The sequence below is a fragment of the Rhinopithecus roxellana genome, chromosome 17 (assembly GCF_007565055.1).
Source record: "Rhinopithecus roxellana isolate Shanxi Qingling chromosome 17, ASM756505v1, whole genome shotgun sequence".
NCBI lineage: Eukaryota > Metazoa > Chordata > Mammalia > Primates > Cercopithecidae > Rhinopithecus > Rhinopithecus roxellana.
The window spans coordinates 78454874-78479538 of record NC_044565.1 but is presented as its reverse complement, the minus strand read 5'-3'; the positions used below and the strand labels follow the sequence as shown (position 1 = coordinate 78479538).

Sequence of the window (24665 nt, the reverse complement as noted above, 5' to 3'; positions counted from 1 at the left end):
AGTCATGATGTGACAGGAAAAATACTTGGTGTGGTTAGTACTAGCACTGATACTCATCAAATGCGTGGAAGCTCAGTGTCCCAATGTTCAAGTTCAAGGACTGGACTAAATGTTCTCTAGGATCCTCTGCAATTCGCAAATGTTATTTCTATTGTTTTCTACTCTATTCTTTTCTAATGACTCAGGAGCACTGGTAAATACAAAGAGAAATTTATTTTGTAGGCTACTGCAAATTTCTTCTTCCTTACCATTTAATATAACTTGGAAACTACGTATATTTCCTAAACTTCAGTCCTGCTTTACTGCCCTTATAAGCTTGATTTTTTGGACTTTAAGAATCCTTGGTATTAGATTACCAAGCATTCCATCTTACAATGACATCATTTTAGAGATAAGAGGTATATTTAAGCATGTCTCTTTCAGCATCTTTTTCCCTCAAGAAGAAACTAGGGGCTATGAGAGTTTAATGCTGCTCAGCGGCAGAACTGAGACCCAAACCCAGGCTTTACTCCTTCTGAATTCTGGCTATGAGCCATGACACCAAGCTCTGGGTACTCCACAGGAGATTACTGTGGTGATGAGTCATATTTTCAATTTCTTGAAGTTTTTTCTCAATTGTATGTATGAATGTACAAAGGTTATGGGCCATATCAGTATAATTTTCTTGTTACTTGAATGCAATTTCTGACTTTTCTCCAGAGGTGAAGTGCCTAATGATCCCTCCACGCCCTATGTGATTCCTGCCCTCCAGTAAAACCAACCTAAGCCTTCAATCATCACTGCATAACTCTCCCATTTCTGCTAAAGAGATAACTCTTTCAAGCCAGATGAGCCGCATTTCTAATTACCAGACTCTCCTCATGGAGAATCATCCTACAGTAAATCAAACAGAATGGACCTGGAGACAACAGATGCTGACCTCAAGCACACCGCTTGTGAAATCATCCATTATGCACAGGTGGCCTAGGAGGGCTGACACAGAGGGCCCCACTCACACCACTACAGCACCGCCATTCCATAGCGTCTTGGAAACACACACATCACATCAGCACCTGGTAAACTTTATGCATCTTAGTTGGGAATAGACAAACTACCACTCTCTGTAGACTTCTCTTTGCCTTTTCAAGCTCAAATACTATTACTACTCAGAGTTACATAATGGTAAGGCTTACGACCGGATGGTTAACAAAAATTAATGCTTACCTTCAATTCTCTTTAAAGCTGAAAGGCACATATCCTGACTTGGAAATTCAAAGGGATTGCTGCAGGTTCGAATGGTGTTACATTCACATTTCCCATTGATTATATTGCAGCCAGCAATAAGGTTTTCATTGCATGGTTTAAAACCAAGCAGTTGGTCATCAGTCCAGTTCTCATCTGTAAAACAATTAACAACCAGATAATGTGTGTTTGCAGCTTCATTCAAAGGCCTGTTTGAGGGCAAAAATGCACTGGGATGTCAAGATTAACATTCAATTTTGACAAATCAATTTGTGAAAAGCAGTCTGGCTGAAACTTTACAAATGAATGAAACCCAATCTCTTTGTAATAACTGAGAAAACTGAAATAATAGCCATACACGTAGGCATTAAATAGCTATATGCACAAAGGTTTGAAACAAAAAACCACTACTTCTCTTATGTGTTATTACAACAACAATTGAGATGCCTTTAAAAATGTTTAATATCAAATAAAGATTCCTGGGTTTTGTCAATCTACAAAATTATTTTTTAAAAAGTTCTGTTTTGGCCAGGCACAGTGGCTCATGCCTGTAATCCCAATATTTTCAGAGACCAAGGCGGGGGGATTACTTGAGACCAGAAATTCATGACCAGCCTGGGCAACACAGTGAGACCCAGTCTCTACAAAAATAAAAAAAAAACTAACTGGGCATGGTGGTGCATGCCTGTGGTCCCAGCACTCAGGAGTTTGAGGTGGGAGGATCACTTGCCCAGGAGGTTGATCACCCCACTGCATTCCAGCCAGGGAAACTGAGTGAGACACTCTAAAAAGCTGATTTTTTACTCTATTGGTAGGGACCAACTTCAGATTGAAAACAGCTCTTCAACTTACTACATTAAGGCAGCTAATAATCAACATCAAAAATCAGACACCACCAAGAGTTACAGTGGAGGGGATCCCTTCTAATGCATTTGGGGACAGACTGGTAGTATCCATCACTGCCAACCCAAAGTCAGAAACAACAACAAAACTAAAGGCCTGCAGCTCAGTGACAGGCTGAGGTAACTGAATACTGAGGCCGAGATCAAATCAGGTTCTGATCAGGGAATGGAGCAGACCACAATAAATAAAGTACATTTTAAAAACAGCTATCATGGCTCAGCTCCAAAAAAATGCAATGAGTATGACAGAATCATATGCAGGCTCAATTCTTAATATTCCTCATAGTTGAAACATCTCTTATAGGAAATCAGACTATCTCTCTATGAATCCTTGGGCCATTACATGGGTTTTTCCCACACTTAACATTATCTTTAACAGATACTTTACCCACCTGAAATGGGTACTGCCTGTTACATAGTAAACATGTTTCTGATAAGCATATCTGAAGAGAATTTTTTAAAGTACTTGAATTTCAGAAACCTTAAACCTCTTGCTCAAACTAAAGCAGGTATAAATGCCATCTTAAGAATCTGTTTTTGGCTGGGATTGGTGGCTCATGCCTGTAATCCCAGCATTTTGGGAAGCCGAGGCGGGCAGATCACCTGAGAACAGCCTGGCCAACATGATGAAACCCCATCTCCATTAAAAATACAAAAATTAGCTGGATATGGTGGTGCACGCCTGTGGTCCCTGCTACTCAGCAGGCTGAAGCAGGAGAGTTGTTTGAAACAGAGAAGTGGAGGTTGTAGCGAGCCAAGATCGCGCCACTGCACTCCAGCCTGGGCAACAAAGTGAAACTCCGTCTCAAAAAAAAAAAAAAAAAGTACAAACGAATGACTCTGATTTTTATAGGGTTAGCTTTTATTGCTGGCATCACTGCTCAGCACATAAGTGAGACAAAAGTGTGCTCTCCCGGACTGAAATAAATAATTTTCTCATCAAGAGGTCTTTACAAGAATGTCATTTACTACATAAAGAGCTTCAGGGCGGTCCTTTGAAAAGGGAGAATAGAAAATCTCTTGTGTTTTGATTTCAGGAGATCAGGCTCACTTATTTGATCAAAGCCTCAGCTTTTAGTAAAATGATTATCTTTCGGATGTGAAGTTTATACCAACACACAATTTATGTTTTAAAATTTGTTCTCCTATTTAGCCTATATTTGGTCCGAGAGAGAGAGAGAGAGAAAGAGACAGAGAGAGAGAGAGAGAGAGAGAGAGAGAGAGAGAGAGGGAGGGAGAGACAGAGAGACAGACAGACAGAGAGAGAGGAGGGGAGAGAGAGAGAAGCAATACACACACACACATATAACATATACACACAAAGGTACATTCCTATCCTCAAGACAACAATGAAATTAGTAAAGTACTCTGAAAGGAAAATCAGAAAAAGAATACCATATTGAAAAAATTCAACATAGAAAAGAAGGTGATATTTGTCTTCAGTTATAATAAAATGTGCATCCAAGTGATTGCTTATCTGTTTAACTGTTAACATGCCAGTAGTACTAGCATTTTACTATAGTTCAGTCAGATTTGCCATGGAGGAATTTTTGTAACTACATATGCAAATTTATAACTGAAAGACAGCTTAGCCCTAGGAATTAAAAGAACTTGTAAGAAATTCAAGTAACATTTGAGCTACTGAAAAACTCTGTATATCTGTCCTCCTCTCCTTCATAGTTTTAAGAGGAAACCTTTATTACTGTTCTTATAAATACGTGCAGTTACTGAGTTGATTCTACTGCAGAATTTTTTCCACAGTAAACATCCCTTCCCACCATTCTAATTGGAACTCCCTGAAGACACCACTCTCCTGAACTACCACAATGTCTTCTAACCTGGCTCCCTGCCACTATTCTCTTGTCACTCCACCTCACTCCCCACAATGTCCCCAGATCCATCTTCCTCAAAAAACAAACCTGCCCAGTAATTCTCTTTTGGCAACAAGAAAATGTCCCAGCTTCTTACTGCTGAATATCAGCTTCTTCATGGCATGGCTTGTAGCTACTTCGGCAGACTTGTCTTTCCCCAGCCCCTCTCACATCCTAATGCTCTAGGCACACTGTGGCTCTCAGCACAAACCTGCAGGAACTGCTCCCGTGCTTTACTTGGGAGTGTCGTCCACCTGGAATACCTCCTTCCCTTCTTCCTCTGATATCTCCTGCTCATCCTTCAAAACCTAGCTCAGATGTTACCTCTTTCAAGAAGCCTTCTCCACCTGCCCCAGGAGAACAAGGTGCTCCATCCTCCGTGCTCCCACAAACATCTGCACAGACCTGTTGTCCCCTACCATAGTGGTTTTATGTAAACCATAATTCCCCAGTAGACAAAGAAGCCTCACATATGTATATATATACACACATATGTATATATATGTATTATACATATGTGTGTATATACAGACACATACATGTCACTGGTATGGTCAATGCAGTTGTATCTTTTTTTAACAAAAAAGTGCCTAATTAAAAAATGATTAAAAAATATATACATACACACACACACATACACAAAACATCACAAGGAAAACTATGCTTCAAGATATAATAAAGAACCTGTTTAAACAATACAAATCCTGTTTTAAAAGCTTACTATTACAGCACTGTATGAGGCACATATTTCAAAGAAATGCTTGGAATACTGGGCGCATTTCTCACTGGGCATCACCTACCATTACTCTCCTCCTCCACCGTTCAGCTCTAAGACTTCAACCTCTTATTACCTGGCTGGCATCAACAGTCCTTCCAAGCAGCCCATCTCACAGCCAATTGGTTTTCACTGCCAGATGCTTTTCTCTGCCACCCCACAGGAAGACCATTTCCCCCAAATCTGGAATCAGAACTAAAAGGCCTTTGATGAGGCCGCTGGCCCCTTGCTGTTTTCTGCTGCTTTCTCAGCAGAAGTTTCCGGGCAGCAGCAGCAGACTCACCTGAAGATGCTCAGGTGAAGGTGACCATCCCTCTCAGAAACATTGCTGCCACTATGTCCAGACAGGAAGCATCTCTGACTCTAAAGCTAACAACATCTGAGACGCTTTTATTTTCTTTTTTTGAGAGTAAACTCCTTCAATTTTCTGCCTGTTCCTAATCAATACTTTGGTTTTCTTCATGGGAAATGGTTTCCCTAGCAACCACTGCTTCATAGGATCAAGTACAACATGCTACTGAGACAAATGCTTTTCTGGTATTACAGAACATTATATTTTAAAATAATTTAACAAAATCAACAAGGACTGAAAGCAAAAATGTAATGAGCTTTGATTACAGAAATCAAATCTGAGCCCAAGAGTTCTGTTAACAGCATTTGGCAAATTATGTTTTAAAATCTCTCTTTTCCTAAGTAAATCCACATACACAGCACAAGAACCAAGGTTCTCATTCTCTAACACAGTTCCTGGTTTCTCCTTGGACTGATCAGGAAAAAAAAAAAAGTTAAAAACAGAGGTACTGGTCTTTAACAACACGAAGTAGGTTTTTTCCTGGTACCCTAAACGTGACAAGATGTAGTCTTCTTGCCTGAAAGGTCAAGACAACTGAGGTACCTCTGCAAATGTATTTTTAAGTTTGTAATTTCTGCAAGATACCAAATTAGGATATTAGATAGGTTACTTTTTCTAAGTATAGAGAAACCTACTAATTTCATAAATATATTCAAATTCATGTATGTTCAAATATGTCTAATATTGAGTACTACAGTGAAGTGCCAGGTATATAAACTGCTAAACCAACACTTCCACTTGGATGTTCAAAAGACATCTTGAAATATATTGCTTTTTCTCATGACAAGCTCTGTACTTCAGTATGCAGATGAATTACTTTATGTGTATTTCCCATTTCATCCCACAGAACATTAATTAAGGTGTAATTGAGGGCTGAAATGTAATAAACTTAATAATTTGTATTGCTTTGATCAAGGGCATTCAAGGAAACTAATTATTATTTTATTATTTTGTTCAATTACTTATCTTTTTGCTTTACTGAAAGTACACAGTGAATACAATAACTGACTAGCACAATTTGGTGCCACAACCTCTATTCATACTAAAGTATCAGGAGTTTTATGTACCATTTTTTTTTTCACCATTAGTGCAAAACGGAAAAAGAAAAAAAAGCAAATAAAATGTTAATATTATGATGGAAATAGTTTTGACCTGATGTACCACCCGAAAAGAGCTTGGGGCTTCTCAGGGGTCTGTAGCCCACACTTTGAGAACTGCTGTTCTAAAGAGCACGTCCTGCAGGTACACCTGGGCCAAGGAGTAACAAAGAGTGCTGGGTAAGTCTTCTAGCAGTTACCGTGGAACCATAAAAATGAATGTTTCTTTAATGTGACTTAGCTAATATGTAACTGGTAAATAGGAAAATGGTGTCAGTATAATATAGATGTTCTGCTGGTTCTCATGTGATTTTTTTCCCAGCACATTAATGTTCCAAAAAAAATCAAAAGTGGGCCAGGCGCGGCGGCTCACGCCTGTACTCCCAGCCCTTTGGGAGACTAAGATAAAGGCAGACGACTTCACCCCAGGAATTCGAGACCAGTCTAGGCAACATGACAAAACCCTGTCTCTACAAAAGACACAAAAATTAGCCGGGTGTGGTGGTGCATGCCTGTAATTCCAGCTACTTGGGAGGCTGAGGCATAAGAACTGCTTGAACCTGGGGGTAGAGGTTGCAGTGAGCCAAGATTGCACCACTGCACTTGAGCCTGGGCGACAGAGCAAGACTCTGTCAAAAAAATAAATAAATAAAAATAAATATCAGGAGCAAGTTTTCTCACAGTTAAAAGTCTTACCAGTATATGGAAGACCTGAAGAAAAGGCTGAAAATTTTGCTTAAATTCTTTTCTTTAGTGCAAGAAATGACTGCTCTGGTGGTTAGAATGTCCTCTATATTAAACTATCTGGGGAAACTGCAAGTAGAAATGAGAAGGCTGGAGACACTTGCCCCTGTAGTTAAAAAAAAAAAAAAAAGAAAAGAAAAACCACAATGATGAAGAAACTACTGGATGTTATGTTTAATTCTGGTAACACTGTTCTACATGCAAAGTAAACATCTTCAACATCCCATGCCCTGAAAGGAGGCAGAATGAGCTTCGGAGTATGGAGGACTGCAAAGGATGGGCTACCAGTGAGCCAGGTGCAAATAAATGCTAGGGGCAGCTTACCTGGGCCAGTATTTTTATTTGAGTTCTTATTGTTTGCATTTATCTTCTATGCACACAGTTGCATAGGTCTTAAGTGACCTTCCCCAACACTATTTTTCCCCAACAGCTCTCTTATTTTTAGTGTAATGAATGATTTTGCAGAATATGAGTAGGTTTTTTAATTTGCTTTACAAGAGTGAACAACATATGTTGCCAAAGCAGAAAACACCTGTACTTCCAATAGCTACATTCAGTCTTGTCCTGGACTTAGTCCTTCTCCTCTAAGAATATCTTTCAATATTCTCGGTGATGCCTGAAATTCTGTCCTTCTACATTTGACATGAAAGATTTTCAATGCAAAGGCTAATTGGAGAGAAGTTTCCATCCTGAGGGCAGGGAAGTGGGCACTGAGAAGGATATGAAGGATGAGGCCTCTTACAAGATGTATGGAGGCATAACCAACACCAGATTTGTGAAGCAGCAGCTCCAGGGGATACAGATCCCCTGTGCTAAGGAGCTACAGGAACCAGCTGTGGCAACACCAGCTTTGAGTGGTCCTGGATTCAACCTCTATGCCCTTCAACATATCTTTCCATCTGCTTGCTGGTGTCTGAAATTCCACTAACATGGAAAAAAACATTTCAGGTATGAGTGCACTTACTGGACAAAATATTGTGTGTTCATATGAAATTTCTGCCATCCTGAAGGTGGAAGGCATTTGTATACTCAGATTCTTACCATTTCCACCTAGTATCTGTTTAGGTTAATAGAGTTTACTCCAAACCAAGAGATGGCTGCACCCCATTATATGGCAATCCACTCACCAGAAATATGCTATAGCAGATATTAAAAAGCAAGAAACAAATTCACAGTACACACTCGGAAGCTCACAGTAATGGAATTCTGTTGGCAGAAGAGAAGCTTCTGGGAATATATATCAAATTAATTCTCCAGCTGTTCACATATCCCTGTGGCTACAGGAAGATGCAAATAGCTAATACTGGCATCTCTTTTCATGCCAGCCTAGAAACTCCAGTGTAATGTAAAATTGCTGCTCTTAACTCCCCCAGCTCCTGGCTGGCTGTTATCAGGCATTCAGTTCTGCTCGAGGAGGAATCGAATACAGTCTGCTTTCATTCTCTCTGCTTCAAGCTTAAGGCCTATGTACCCAAAGCTGGTGCTTCCTTCTCCTTCTCTTCCTTGTGCTGTAATCAGTGCAAAGCAGGAAGGGCAAATTTATGGTTATCAGTAGAAATGATTCATGTTACAAAAATGTATTTTACAGACATTTCTACAAAGTGAAACAATTTTAAGCATATGTAACTATAAACCAGAGTGGACAAAGCCTGAATCCTTCAAACAATGGAATACTAAAGTGTGGACACAATTATTTGTTGAAGACTAACTCTTAAACTGATGCAAACATCTAAATGTATAACAAACAAGAACACTGATTTGTATTATGTCCAAGTGAGGAATTCACTGAAAAACAAGCAGCACTGATCCAATACACTAAATCAACTTACAGTAAAATATTTGTTAGTAAGCATATGTCCCTTTGCTACACTTTTCATCATACACCTCAGCAATACAACTAACAGAGAAGCACCAGTTTCATGTTTCATGAAACAAGAAATAAGGACGGGAGAAACTGGGGCTACAGGACACAACTCTCCTACTTCACCGTTCTGCCTAACCTAGGAGCCATCTTAAACTGTACGTGGAGAAACAGCCCAGTGGGGGATGGTGTAATGGAGAGGGCCCTGGCCCAGGAGACCACAACCTGAGTTCTGTCACTCATTCACAGCAGGACCCTGAACAAGGCATTTATCTCTCTAAGCTCCAATTTTTTAATTACAAAAAGGACGTGAAATGGATAATTCATGAGGCCCCTTTAGACTTTATCCTGATGTTTGATTCTAGCATCTTTATTGAAATTGTACAATGCTAACAATTTATTGGGAACAGTGCCAGAGAATCACATGCCTATGGCAGTCATAACTTAAATGTAAAATAATGTTCCATTATCAGACCAATTTGACTTCATTTTGAAAACAAAGTCACTATGCAGAGTAAGGCAAGCCAAAGGTCTTTTAATGTAATGAATATCACTTTCCAGGACCTTTCCAGTATCTTCATTCTTAGAGGATTCACTAGCTGAGGTCTCAGTGAATCTCCTCATTTAATAAAACAGGATTGGCTATGAACTGACAATTGTTGAAGCACTCTGTCATGACGCAACTGTCCCTACTTCTGTATGTATTTGGAAGTCTCTATAATAAAAAGATTTTTTAATGTGAGGGGTTTATAGGAAACGTACCAAATACTTAAAAATGAAGAACAATGGAAGCACCATATGTCAACATTGATGGGGACACAGTTAAGACAGTGTTTAAAGGGAAATTTCACAGGGCATAAGGTAGGTGAAAAAAAAAAAAAAGAATGAACTAAACATCCAACTTGAAAAAAGAGCAACAGAGCAAGTTCAAAGAATCAAGGAGGGAGGAAATAATAAATCTACGGAGAAAATAAAAGCAACAAAAACAGTTAACAAAATTAAAAAACTGGTACTTGGGAAAGATTATTAAGACATCTTATAAATGGCTTTTGATGAATAGTCTCACACAGCATGTTAACTCATCCAGATACTCTGACGTATATTTTTTCAATCACTTTCTCTTTTGAGGTTTTACCAGGAAGTTACTCAAAGTTAGACACTGAATGGCTCCATTTCTGAAATTTTTTAAATAACCAAGGTAGGTATTAATGCACATTTACATGTTTTCCTAGCTGCAGTTAGTCTGACTGCACTCTGTGGCACAGAACTTCATTCTCTTATATTCCCTCTGCTTTAAGAGTAAAATCCAATAGTTTCCAAGGAAGATCTCAGGTCTTCTCCCCTGGTTCATGTTTGTGCTGTGCTAGATCAGCCTTCTATTCAGGCACAGGCCATGATTAAGCAATGCAGCTGTCTCCGAACTTGAATGTCCAGTAAAAAGATGTAACTGCGTGTTTATCCAGCTTCAAAGGATATCAATTTTCAGTTATCAAACACACTCTGACTTAAAAATTAATAAACCTTGGTTGAGGAAAAAAGTATTTAGGAGAAATGTCTAATTATTCCCTATTTGATCTCTTCATCAGGATACTCTAAAAAAAAGGCATCCTTGGATTAAGCCAGGTCATTAGCTGTCTCTTACATACCTGGTTCAGAGTGTTTTATCCTCCTACGGAGGTGCTTTAAAGTAAATAACACCCAGCAAGGGGTATTAAGGGAACAGCTCAATCAAACTTCTTAAGGCTATGCAGTTGCAAAGCAATGGTCTACAAAATGAAGTCCAACGTGCAGTCATTTGAGTCCCTGGCATGGAACAACGCAAAGCTAGTTTAGACTTGATCCCAACAAACTTCGTCAACCTCATCCCTGCCATGCCTCCCTCTTCCTCCAGTAAGAGTGACTATGAATTGCATTATTGTTCCATGTTGTTTCATGACATTCATGGCTGTTCTCTCTGTCTAGAAAGTTACTTCTCTTCATCTGCACTGGAAACTCCTCCTCAGTGGTTAATACTTTCTTTAGATTTCCCCACTCTATAGGGACTGAAGTAAGTATGATTTCCAATGTAGGACTTCTACTGCATATCTATTAAAATTACTTCACTTACAGCAGCACAATGAAATTGTTCATCTAATCTCCTTTACCAGAAGTGGGTTCTTTGAAACTAAGGATCTACTTTTTACTCTTCATCACTGAACTATACGGCTTAGCAAATAATAGCTTAGCAAAATAAATACCTGCAGAAGGAATAAATAGGGATAGGGAGGACGAGCACATGAATTTAAACAAAGCAATGTGAATCTTTGAGCGGCAAACTTTTTCTGGAAAGTAACTTTGTTGGCAGAGGAAGAAAAGTCAATTATTTAGAAATAACAGAAAAACATCTTGGGATCTCAGTCTTCCTACTTGTGAAATATTAATATTAATTCAAGTTTTCTTTTAACCTCAATACTATATTAAGCAACACTTCCACAAATCAGTATTTATGACATGTCGAATGAGTGAATGAATATGCCTCAACCATGTCAGATAAATAATAACTTAAATAATAAACTTTTAATCTCCCTTTCTGCCACTTCTGTATATTATGACAATAATTAGATAATGTGACACACGTTAATGCTTCTTGCCAGAATGTGACTTGAGGACATGAATAATGCACAGTACCATTTTATAAATATTAATGGATGCTCTAACCTAAAATCTGTTAGTCAAATCACCAAGAGTAAACCAGAAGACTAGGTATGGGAATTGCACACATCCAAAAGTGTGAACCACTAGAGTGAAAAGAAATGTGACCAGACCTTCTAACAATTAAATATGGTGCTCTGAAAATAAGTACTTTGAAGGATATACATTTTTCATTATACTAGGTGAAGAGGTAGCACAGATAATAAAGCACATTTCACCCTCTGAGACTAATCTTCTGATAACAGCTAACACTCACTGAGCACTTTCTATGTGCCAGAGACTGGAATAAGCACTCTCCACAGATTAATCAGTTTTACTGAGGAGAGAAGCTAAGTAACCTAGGTCTGAATCCCATATAGGCTGTCACCCAGCAGGGGACATGAGGAGCTGAAGAAACAGGAAAGTGAGGTAGTCAAAGGCTAGGCAAAATTTCAAGTTCATGTCAATCTAGAAGACCTAAGCATCAGGGAAAAGAAAGGCAGGAACACCACTAATTCTCCCATCTCACTCTGGTGAGGTCCATCTCCAGTAATATGGCCTGGAGACCCCTGCTGATGGTCCTTTAACCACAAGGACAAGCAGAGGCCCCTCTATGACACCTTGCAGCCAAGACAAACAGAGTTGCAGAAGCACCTTTGGAGCCATCAGAACAGAAAATCCGCCAATAGAAACATTATCTCAACTAATCTATCATCCAGGAAAACAGGTTCTTTGCTAAGACCTTCATATACAGCAATGCTCCTGAAAAGCAAATAATAGTTTTTAAAAGGTGTAATGATCTGGAAGTAGCAATAAGGAATCTTTTTAGGATAACAACTTTGTGAAATCAGCAAGCAATCATTTTTGCAAGGGATATTTTTACCAATCAACTTCAGCACTGTTGTGCACCTTACCTTAATAATTTATCTGAAGTCTTCAAAATAAACCAAGTGGAAGATAAATGAAAAAGCGATATAAATTCCAACAATTATATTACTGATCCTTGCCATTAACTCTAATACTGGTCTACAAAGAAATATCTTCCCTAAATATCTTGCCTAAAAACCCAAACTTTTGATTTTTTTTTTTTTTGGTGAAACAAGATTATGTTTGGTCTTATTTATTCCTACTGCACACTCCAAGAATTTGGTCATCCCAGCAACAAAACTAAATTTGCCAGCAATATTCAATGAACGTTGCTTCATACGTACGTCATACCATTTCCTAGTTGCCCAGTTTCATCTTAAGTGAAAGTCTGGCGTGTATGTCAGAACCTTTTTTTCTTAAAACATCATGAAGATCCACATGGTTAGTGTATGTTTAGGTGGACGGTAGTGCTATAAACTAGAAATGAGAATCAGAGAGACACTGTGGTCTATTAAGAAACCTCGCAGGGACTGATCCACTGATGTTAAAGGCATTAAGTCCTTGAAATCCATTTTAAAACTCTCCAGAAAGCAGCAAATATAAATTAGGGGACAATGAAAAGCAGGACTCCTGCCTTAGGCCATATCAAGAAATGAATATGAATACCTTGGGTGGACTATGATTTACACAGCAGCGATCTGATCCCTAATATTTATGGGAAATAAACCAGACAACTATAACAAGAACACAGAAACATTAAAAAGTCTTAAGAACATGTTTGAAAAACATATTTACACATTTCTTACAAAACTGGAGTTTCCTTTGTGTAGCATCTTACCTCTATACCTAACAGACACTCAGCTCTATGTCACTGGGTCCTCACTTTGGAGGTCCCAGAGATGACAGCACAAACCGTATCTATAAATCTATGATGGCACTCTCCTGACCACAGGGTCAAGTCTGACCCCTCACACTGATAAATCAGGCCTGTGCCTAGCCCTAGCTGACCTGCCAGTTACCTCCCACTGTGCAGACAGCTGCTCGCCCCCCCCCCCCCCCCGCCGGTTACTGCAGCCTCAAGGCTTTGGCACTTGTGTTCCGTGTGTCTGGAACATCCTACTCCAGGTGTGTGCATGGTTCACTCCAGCACACCTTCAGGTCTTCAATCAAACTCAACTTCTGGCAAGACTTTGCCAGACCATTAAAACTGCAAACCAGACACTACTGTGGCCGCCTCTGTCCCCTTTCTCAGCTTTATTTTTCTCCGTAGCACTTCTCTCCTCTTATAGGCCGTATGTTTTCCTTACTAATTTGGCTGATTCTATCAGAAAGCTCCGGTTGGTAGGAATTTTTGTCTTGTTCACTGCTGTATCTTCTGCACCTGGAAGAAGGCTCAGCACATAGTAGGGCCTCCATAAATATTTACTCAATCAGCTGAATCCCTGAGTATGCTATGCATGTTCACTCCAATGGGCCTTTACGGATCCCATTGCTCTGCTTAGGAATAGTTTGATTTCCTCCTGTCTACCTAGAAAGGTGCTACTACCGTACTGTGCCCAGCTTAAATATCTTTTCTTCAAAGAAGTCTGATTTTCAATTTTTTCCCACCCATCCCTCTCTCTTTCCAGCACACCCACCCCCAGCACTTCCCTTCCTAAGGCATTGCTGAGCTTCTTGGGAGCAGAAACTGCTTCTCTCATTTCTACACTCACTCTGTGCTGAACACACAGCAAGCCCCAATATCCACTTGCTGAAGTAAATGAATGGTAAACCTGAGTAAGTGACTGCTCTATGAGGTAACTAATATGATTCTCTACTAACAATACTGCATGGAAAAAAAGCAGCAGCTTTAAAAATGTTCTGTAGGTATCAAAGTTTCAGGTTTGTTTATTCACTACTTATGCATTCATATTTAAAATCTTTTGGGAATGGCTGAGATGCAAATAAATAAACTTTATAGTAATTCAGGCCTTCTAAGGACTAGGAAGCAGGTAACTTTCAGGTATTTTAAAACACAGCAGTGTCAAAGTTAAGAAAATTTTTTTTACAGATTTCTACATTTCAAATTAGAACACACATAGGTATAAACATACACATGTAGAAAATAACTTGCTTCCAAAAGAAAATGTAAATAAAACAGGTATGCATCACTCAGTCCTTTTCCCACACGCTACAGCAATATATATTCCCATATGCAGTTAAGTAGGTGGATTTTTCAAGATCATGATTCTGTCATGTCATTCTATTTAAAGTTGGCGTTTAGAGTGGAAAAGAAGTCTCAAAAAAACTATCCAAATGACAAAGCTCACAATTTGTGGAAATACCTCTAATTACTATTTTATTAGCTTCAATACCCATTTCAAGAACTAACAGCTTTTAGGATATAAAAAAAAATACCAAACGCAGATAATTCCCAAAGGCTGCTTTGATCAAATCCATATCCTATGTAACAAACAATAATGATCACCAAGTTTCAAAGGATTAGAATATACAGAGATGCACAGCTTTAAACTTATATGTATGCGATTGTTCTTTCCATTGTTAATTCCATTGTTTTGAACTTCCAATTTATGGAAGACTCTCAAGGCAGACCAGAAGATGCACCCCTTAAGCCGGCAGACACAGGCCGACGTAGCTGCAACACTGCCTGCAGCATCACAATGGGGCTCACCTGGTGTCTTTCTTATCAACCGGGTGGAGGAAAGGGGTGCTGCACAACTGGGCTGGTAGGCCCAATAAATCAGTGCCATAACCATGACATTTCTACTTAGCACCAGGGCCACTATTCCTAGGACTTCATATAATGTCCTGTGAGAAGAGAGGAAAGGACATTACCACCCTTGCTTCAGACAGGATGTGTGGCATGGCCGCGGAGCACTAATTATCATTCAAGACTACCCTGGGCACAGAAGTTAATTTACTCAGCAGAGAGAGATTCCAGCTGCACAGGAAACACAAGCCCTTCAGGTATGGCAGCAGTTAGGATCGCTCTCCACTTAAAACAGGTGTTTCAGAAACAGACTCTGCCTATAGTTCCTATTCCTTTCCCATGAGCATGGAATTTAATTTTAAACATCCCCAACGAAAAGCTGGCTTGCCAACACGCGCAGTTGGGAAACAGCATGACCTACTAGTGGTTCCACAAGGGTTTGCTGAGGCAGTTCCAGGCCCTGGTTCTGCATCCTGATTCTGCCAAAGGCTTTAATTGGGAGGAAGCTGAGGATACAAAGTTCCCTAATCCTGGAGAGGAGCAAGGAGCTGCTGGGCATATCATCACCCTGAGGCTCGTCCTCAGGTTTTTCTGAAAACCTCCTCGAGGGAGGTAACAGACCCAAGCGTGGTCCAGGTGGGTTCACCAATGACAGAAAACAGAAAGGGACAGGTGAGTAACAGTTGGCCTCACACTTGCATGTGGACCCACCCCTTTCACTAACCCCAGTGACTCTATTTTTGCCAAGGCTGAGCATGTTAAAAAGCACTGGCGTTTCCAAATGGGGTGTGCTTTACTCTAAAATAAAAATGGCACAGAAGGTGTTTTTTGAGACGGAGTCTCACTCTATCATACAGGCTGGAGTGCAGTGGCACAATCTAGGCTCACTGCAACATCTGCCTCCTGGGTTCAGGCAATTCTCCCGCCTCAGCCTCCTGAGTAGCTGCGATTACAGGCACGAGCCACTGCACCTGGCTGGAAGTTTCTTTAGGAGGGTCTTTCCTGCTAACATATTTGGTCTCTAAAGTGAGAAGTGCGTCTAGTTCACACAGTCACTGGACATTCCTTCTCTCATCCATCACCTTTGTCCTCTCCTACTACAATTTCCTCTGCATTCTGGCCCGCTCCTCTTCCTTCCCCCTCACATCCTTTCCTCCTCACCCCAACTGCTCTGGCAGCTCACCTTCCTGAGCCTGGCCCTGCCAGAGGTCCCCAGCCACAGGCCTGGTCTGAGGAAACCTACCGGCTCCCTGCCCTGCCAGCCCCGCCCCCAGTGTGGGAGTCTAGCAGGAGCTGCCTGTGGGGCCCGCACTGGGCAGCATTTCCTTTCCCTCCTTCCCCCTCCCCTGAGTCCTTCTGTTTCCCAGGCCAGGTCCATCCAGGACACTCAACTGCCAGGGGTCAGAATGCCACATTCCAGTGGCTTCACACCACCACTGGGAGGGCTCTAGATTCCTGTGTGGGGGGGTAGGGGCGGGGGCAAGAAGGCGGGCAGGGAGGCTGGCAGGGAAAAGTTCAGCAGAGGCTGATCCAGCCCACTGTGTTATGTATTCTGGGACAAAGTCATGGGCAGCGGGGGGCCCCAGGAGTTCCCTCCAGAGTGGGCAAGAGAAAGCTCCTTGACCTCTTTGGGTTGGGCAGGAAAAAGAGGCCATAACCGCAGACATGGTCGAAATTTTTTTTTTTTTTAATAAGAGAGAACATGACAAACTTTTATGGGTCTCAGTTCCTTAATCTGTAAAATTAGGCTGGCCTAAAGGTGCTTTTCTGAAGAAACTTCCAATGCCACAATTCTGATTCCTGGTGTGGCAACAGTGCTCTGATCTCAGTCATTTTCAAAGTCTGATGTCTTTTTGGCTAATGAATAGAAATAACACCTTCATTCGGAGGGCAAACAAAACTTGAACCTCCCAAAACAAAATCATTCCCTTGCAATACTGGATTTATTTGCCTTGCAGACTCAGTATCTCCCAAATGTTCTTTATGTCCTTCTTTTGATTTATTTGTCCTGTAGGTTTTAACTCTGTAGAGTCTGGACTCAAACCCACAGGACCTGGCCTCTCAAGGGTTTCCACATCCTCCTGCTTGCAGGCCCCCAAGGCTTATGAAATTAAGTTCCAGGATGCGCATCCTATCCAGGTCACCCTCTGGAGTTTAGGGCTGCAGCATGATGGGACTGGACAACTCTGGCCCCATCTGAACCCAAGGGGAGCAGCTCAGAGTGCCATGACACAGTGGGCAGTGCTGAATCCCTCTGACACAAGAGTACCACTCCACTGGAACTCAAAAAAGAGAAGCCGGCAAGGAATAAGGAGCTTGAGCTCAAACTGTGTAGTATCAACAGATGAACAGGCAGACTTCAGCTTGGTCTTGTGGAAGAGGATGTGGAGCTGGCCTGGCTGGCCTGGCACTCTGAGGACAGGAGTACTGGACTGATAAGCGCAGACTCTGGAAGGGAAAGAAATGGAAAAGAGTGCTGGAGAGATTGGGGAGAAGGAATAAGTGAAGAGGAGCCCACTTAGGGCTGCCATTCATGCATCAGAGTCATAAGAAGCATGTGCAGTTAGGTTCTGCCGCTGTAAGACAGTCCATGGAGAAAATATCCCTGAGTGGTCAAAGTCTATCAACTGTACTTCAACTAAATGTCTACATTCCTCCCATACACATATTTTTTCTTTTTTTAACCAAACCATTGCTTTTAAGAAATCCTTATGACTAAAGTTTGACCACAGAGTAAGTTTGTGGGTAAGATGATTAATATGATCCTACAAAAAGATACCCTGATATAGATTCATCTCATTCTAAGTAATTGCTTTTCTAAAAAAAAGAAAGAAAGAAAGAAAGAAATAGAATCCCTGACCAATTATGACCTCCTTCCTCTCAAGCAAGGATTCAACACAAAACACTCATTTACTAAGACCCAACATCAGTGAGAGAATATGTTTTCTGGAATTAACTAGAGTTTGAACCCCAAGTACACACTACCCTTCACTAAAAACCAGTTCAGTGCTCTGTTCAGAAGACTGCATATTACCTCTGCGTGCTGCTCTTCTTATACTTTGGGAAGGCTGTACTGTTGTCAGGGCTGAAATAAAAGTGCCTGATTTTCATACCCCAGCAGAAGCAGAACTACAGCAGAAGCAAATCAGATGGCTCATAAATCAGATGTCCTGTGACAGCTCTTCCTTTTATGAAGATCACATTTTAACTGGACCACTTCAGTTGGGGTGAGAAAAACATGAGAAAGAAGGAAAGCATTTGTACATTCTTCTAGTCTTTTAATAAAATGATGAATCCTTCAAACCACCTGCATAATTCTGCCACACAAGAACCACAGTGTACTCATTTGCACTGATACATTTATTTCATTTTAAGTTGAATACAAGGCAGGGATTTCAGAGTTACAAAAAAAAAATCTGGAACACAGAGACCTAAAAAAAGGAAAGAAAAGTTACTAAAATTTGTACAATGGACAACAGCAATATTTCTTTAAAACAAGACAAGCTGTTTTGTTTGAGTAAGTGTGTGTGTGTGTTAGCTGAACGCTCTAAACTTCCCCATAAAAATGATTTTACTGTTGCTAACCTGTTACAGAATTAATTTTCAAAATCAGTAAATATTTTCAGAATGAGAAGAAGCACTTATAAAATGCTGATAACAGGACTTCAGGGTCATGTTCTTGTCACCTTTGTAGATATGATCACTTGCACTCCAGCTCAGCGACAGAGTGAGACTCCATCTCAAAATAAAAAAACAAAAAACAAAAAACAAAAAACAAAACTGTCTTCTGCAAATTTTAATCTCTAGCTTGATGTCTTTTGTTAGCCAAAAAGACATTAGACTTTGAAAACGACTGAGGTCAGAGGACTGTTGCCACACCAGGAACAATCCAATCTCTGGATCAAAATCTCTTATTTTTAAGATAGCAGTCCCCACCAAGAGAACACAAAGACAGATACCCTTTAGTCTTTGCCATATGAAATGGCATCAGCATAAACTTTTTAATTAACTTTCTTAACTTAAAAAAAAAATGACTTACCTCCTTCTGTTAGAGCTGTGAGCTTCATCCAGAGTATGGCCCAGGCACCACAAAATGAGTGGTGGCACTCCTTCCCCTACTGTCGCATCTGGACCATTTGGGGGACCATTTGTTCCTCCTTGAGATGAGCAATAATGCTGAGAGCAGCCTCCAATTCAATACCCCACAGCTAGAGAGAAACATGTTAGGTGATGCCTGCCTAGGAGGAAAATCATGAACAAAACTTCCTCACAAACACCTTCAATGTGATGTAATGTGAAGAAAAATATCCCATCAATTACTCATTGATTTAAAATACATTAACTGAACACCTAGTGCTACTTACACAGTGCTGTGCTAGAACAGACTACACAGAAGCCCAGTAGGGTATTCAATTATAGAGCATCTATCTATCCATCTACCGCCTTAAAAGCAAACATAAGTTGCAATGCAGAGTAAGCCCCTAAGTTTAGAAAGGGTAAACTCTTGTTAATACGTCCACTGCACACGTTGGAGTCTGAGATATCCCAGTAACAATGCTTACTGAAAACAAATCACCTCATGGCTTTGTCCTTTCAAAATTACCCTGGGAGCCAGTAAATGTCACTGAAACACCTGACAGACTGAGTTTGTTAGGTATGACTAACAAATCACAGGCACCCAGTTATCAACAGAGAGTTTGGAAGATTCTACTCCCCTGCCAGCAGCTAGGGAGTAAATGTCTTCAGGCCTATGATGCCTTATTTCAACCAAATATTACTCTTAGTTTATGGTAAGAGAAGAGGAAATCACTTTCCCACCTTCTGAATATTACATTTACTCAACAAAACATTAATGAGTATGTGCTATGTATAAACCATTGTGTTAGATGTTGAGGTACAAAGATACAATGACAATGTACATTAATTGTGTGCTTACTGTATACAAGACACTATTCAAGTGCTTTACATGAATGAATTAACTTAAGTATTCCTCATAACCACTCAAAATAAATGGATACTATTGCTATTCCCATTTTACAGATGGAAATCACGAACAGAGGTTGGGGAGCGGTTGGCCAGGGTAACACACCATGCAAGTCGCCAGGCTGAACTATGCACTGGCTTCTGAGCCTGAACTCCCACTAGTACACAATTTTGTCTCTCATTAATAAGACATGATTTCTCCCTATGGAATTTATCATCTAAATTTCAGAGGAAGTCATTTCTACTGGAAAGGTTTTCTTGAGACTGTATGCCTAACACTCCTTGGTAAGTGGATACAATGTGTGCTAGTCATACAGTGGGTAAAATGCCCCAAGACTGGGGTGATTAATCCTCCAAGGAGGAAGCAACAGGGCCAAGGGGGCAGAGCTAGCACTGGAGTGAGACTAGTGCCACCAGTGAGCTGTCATCAGCGGGCTGGACAGTACCCCTGAGCTCCAAATAGCAGAAAACACCTGTGTGCAGGGCTGGGGGTTGACGAAGGGCAGCTGTTGCATGTGGGCCTTCCGGAACCCACATGGGGGGAGGCAAGGGAAAGGGATTCAGACCCTGAAAGGGGAAATCAGTGACCAACCCATGAAGAGACAAAAGACAGGGCTGAGGAACTGCTGCTCTGTCTCTCTACATTAGAGAGAGTGATACACAGACACATGGGGGTCACAAACTCCAAAATCTCACAACTCCATCCCCCAAATGCTGTACGCTTGTAGTTATTTACATACCTGTCTTTTCCCAAGAAGCTTGGTGTTCAGTATTTTAAAAAACCCTCACAGCAGGTCAGGATGTCAGGCATTTGAATACAAACACCAAAAGAAAGGGAAGAGAACTGCTGTGGTTGGTGCAGCAAAATATTCTGAGATACTCACTAAAGGAGATCCAGACAATGAGCATCATCCCTTGGAAACACCAACTCCAGAGGTAAAAGTGTGAAGCAGCTATAATCAAATCCATCCATAAACAAATCCATCCAGCATTTACCCCTGGCAAGAACCTCCAAGTCTACGACCTCCCTCAAACCATATTTACACCTTCTCCCACATTCTCATATCCCCACAGCCAGAAATAAACCCAGGGCTCTCAAAACTGAGCCTCTCCTCCTCCCGCTCATGCGAGTTGGCCCAGCTCCAAGGCAAGGAAATGCAGCCCAGGGACACCATGAACGCTCGCCTACTGTTTAAACATTCGCCTCAACCTGCAGCTTACACAGGTTACGGAGGCTTCACTATCTACTGTAGAGCAAGGAAGATACAAATCCATTTCATTATAAATGAATTTAAACATTTATAATCACATTGGTAAGAAGCTTTTGGCAATAAATAAAACTAAAAACCACCTGAAGCTTTGGTTGATAAGAAAGATCAACTGAGCCGGGCGCGGTGGCTCAAGCCTGTAATCCCAGCACTTTGGGAGGCCGAGACGGGCGGATCACGAGGTCAGGAGATCGAGACCATCCTGGCTAACATGGTGAAACCCCGTCTCTACTAAAAAATACAAAAACTAGCCGGGCGAGGTGGCGGGCGCCTGTAGTCCCAGCTACACGGGAGGCTGAGGCAGGAGAATGGCGTGAACCTGGGAGGCGGAGCTTGCAGTGAGCTGAGATCCGGCCACTGCACTCCAGCCCGGGCGACAGAGCCAGAGCCAGACTCCGTCTCAAAAAAAAAAAAAAGAAAGATCAACTGATTAAAGAGGAACTATATAATACTGGAGACAATCTATTGATTCCCACCTTGAAGTTTTACAAAGCGGTTCCAATAGGAGCTGTAGGCCCTATGTTGAGGTGAAGCTTAGTCAAGTCCAGGCCCTCTCTCCCTTTCTAAACCTTTTTTCTAATGGATGTCAGCTTGCCTTACACCTCTTTATTTATCCTGGAGACACAATTTCAGCATACATTTTTTGGTAGTGGCGCCACATACTTATTATTGTAGAACACAAATAACTATTAAACTTCAAAATGTTTATTTTACATGCTTGCTGACTTTAGTTAATGTCATTATCCTATGATCTAACTAAAATTCTACAAATACACAAGGTTAAACTGTTAAATGTGACATGATTTCACCTTCGAATTAGTTTTTCAGTACAAAGTATGCTCCCTTAAGTCAGTATGTTGGTCCGAAAAGTATTTATGAAAGTGTAATAGTGCATATTAATCACTTAGCCACATACTGTGGCTTAGAAAGTACTAAGGTACTCTAAATAGGTACTCTTTCCAACTAACAAGCAGGCAGGTTCAGTGTTTTCTGGACTATGCTGATTGGTATGTATCTTACACTAATTATATCTTCAAAGATTCGTAATTCAGAAACAAAAATGGAGTATTAAAGAGGTAATCAAAATGTTTGTCTTCCTTTTGCTAATCCAAAGAGCACTTAACGTTTATATAAAATATATTTGAAGCCTGGTGATTTGATTTTGTATACTGTTTATACAATTTGTTTTGAGGATTTGTATTTTTAAACAAAGATTGCAGAAATTAATCTGAAATATTACAACAGATGCTATATACCTTCTGAACATGAAACCAGTATGAACTGCATTATATGGGTCAATAATAACAGTAATACGAGAAAAACTCTATTTTCCTGATAGAATTTCAACAAACTTAATCCTGATAATGATAGGAAGTTTTTTTCAAATTTTGTAGGTGCCTTGCTGGATAACGTCTAGGCCTCTGGTTTTAATTTATAAGATGGTAGAAGTGGAAAACTGCTTTCAATCCTTGGAAACAACAGCATATGGCATATGCAAAGCATACAAGTTGCAAATTCATTTTGAAGTTAATATCTAGCCCCCATTTAGAACTTAGTTAATTATATCCATTTTTCATACTAAGTAAACATTTGCATTCCAATAATAATGCTACGAAAAAAAAAAGCAAGAGAATTAAAATTCTCTACCTAGAAAGCTGGCTATTTGCACAAAACCTACAAATCGTTAGTAAACTTTACAAAGCTTCCATACTCTTAGAGTCAATGCAGTTCTGGTGACACTAAGTACATCAAACAAAAACATCAAGAGCCACAGCCCTCATGCCATGAGCCTACAGGGATCAGATGCACAGGTAGTGAGTCGTCAGATGCTTAGTAAGAAAGAGATGACACAATCACAGCTATCTGGAGCACGCCCAGGCACTCAGGAAAATAAATTCCACTATGACTACATAAGAATTTTCTCTTCGACAGATTTTTTTTTCCTTTCTTACTTTTTTAGTATGGAAAAGAAAAGGGGAAAGGAAATGAGGAGTAACACTGCAGTCAGTACAACCCAATTACTTGACAAATCATAATAATGAAGACAAGGTAGCAACATAGGACAATGTATTTGATAGATGTTAGGTGGGGGAAAAAAACATGACACAAGATGTGTGGGGGGAAAAAGGATGTCTATAGAGTAAGACTAGGCAGGGATATATATAAAAACATGAAGCTAGTTTTTGTGTTTGGAACAAGAGCATTTTAGATAACTGTTTCTTCTATTTCCCAAACTGTCTAGTAAAGTTATGTTCCCTTTAGAGTAGTATTCTTTAAAGGATGGCAGTGGGTCCAACAACTGGCTCCAGCACACATAGCTAGTGACGGGGAATACATTCAAGAAATAAAACTACCAAGAGGGAATTTAGATAATACCTTTTTCTGAGTGACCCCTTTAATAAGGGGTTTCGGTCTCTTTTTACAAGGCAAGGCCCCTTTCCTCACGCAACTAAGCTCTGAGAATCTTTGGGCATGAAAACTTCTAAGGAATATCTGCAGAGATACTTTTTGATAGTCTACCTTTCTTGACACATAGTATGGGCAGGACATCAGCAATATAAACCTGGTAGGTACCTTAGGAACTGCAGAAGAGAAGACACAGGAAAGGACACCCACAGCTTTATGTAAGCCACTTAGGAGACCGACTACAAGTATCCAATCTATGTAAATTAACGAATGATGGCCAGAGGCAGATTTTTTTTTTTTTCTGTTGGAATTAACAGAACCTAACAGCTTCAGTTAGAAAAACATACTCCTATCATAGAAGAATGGACATAATAGACTATCAGGACATGCACATGACCCTGTGAGCCATCCTTTTGGCAGGTGTGCATGTTGTACACATGGATGCACATGCACAAGTATGTGCACACATCACATAATCTCCAACGTGTGCACAGCTGTCCACTGTAATGACATTTTCTCACTGTGACAAAAGACTGACAGAGAAGGATGCCTGCATTTCCATACATACAGGCTCAGGGATACCTTCCCATATGGCCATTCCGCTGGTCCACTGGCTCCCCTACTGATGACTTCATTTCTACCTCTCAAAATGCCCCATCGGTTTGCTTTCTCTATCACAAATGCGACCTTTTCTCCCCAAGTGCCATCTTTAGGTACAGCTGTAGGCACGATAGGCCAGTCAAAGGCTGGTTCAAGCAACTGATTTCCCCAAATAGCTCTGAGAGGTTCTTGTCAGGACTCAGGTTAACCCAGCTGTCTGTATCACTGAAAATGGTACTTGCTGGTTGCACTTCACACCCACTTCTCCGGTTCTGTCCTTCCAGGAAGTCTATTTTTCAGTTACAAGAACTGTTTACTTTGGCTTACAGGCTGATGGG

At 40.6% G+C, this 24665-nt stretch overlaps 1 protein-coding gene across 4 annotated transcripts in view; it reads right to left on the bottom strand.

Annotated features, from left to right (window-relative positions):
• CRIM1 (cysteine rich transmembrane BMP regulator 1) overlaps positions 1-24665 on the bottom strand; it is a 201307-nt gene that overhangs the window by 159217 nt on the left and 17425 nt on the right. For 3 of the 4 annotated variants that reach the window (XM_010373245.2, XM_010373263.2, XM_010373271.2), the window contains exon 2: positions 1204-1377. The exons of the other annotated variant lie outside the window; for it this stretch is intronic. In XM_010373245.2, the coding sequence (XP_010371547.1) occupies positions 1204-1377 (174 nt within the window). The remainder of the gene's footprint in view (positions 1-1203; positions 1378-24665) is intronic. 4 annotated transcript variants of the gene reach the window in all.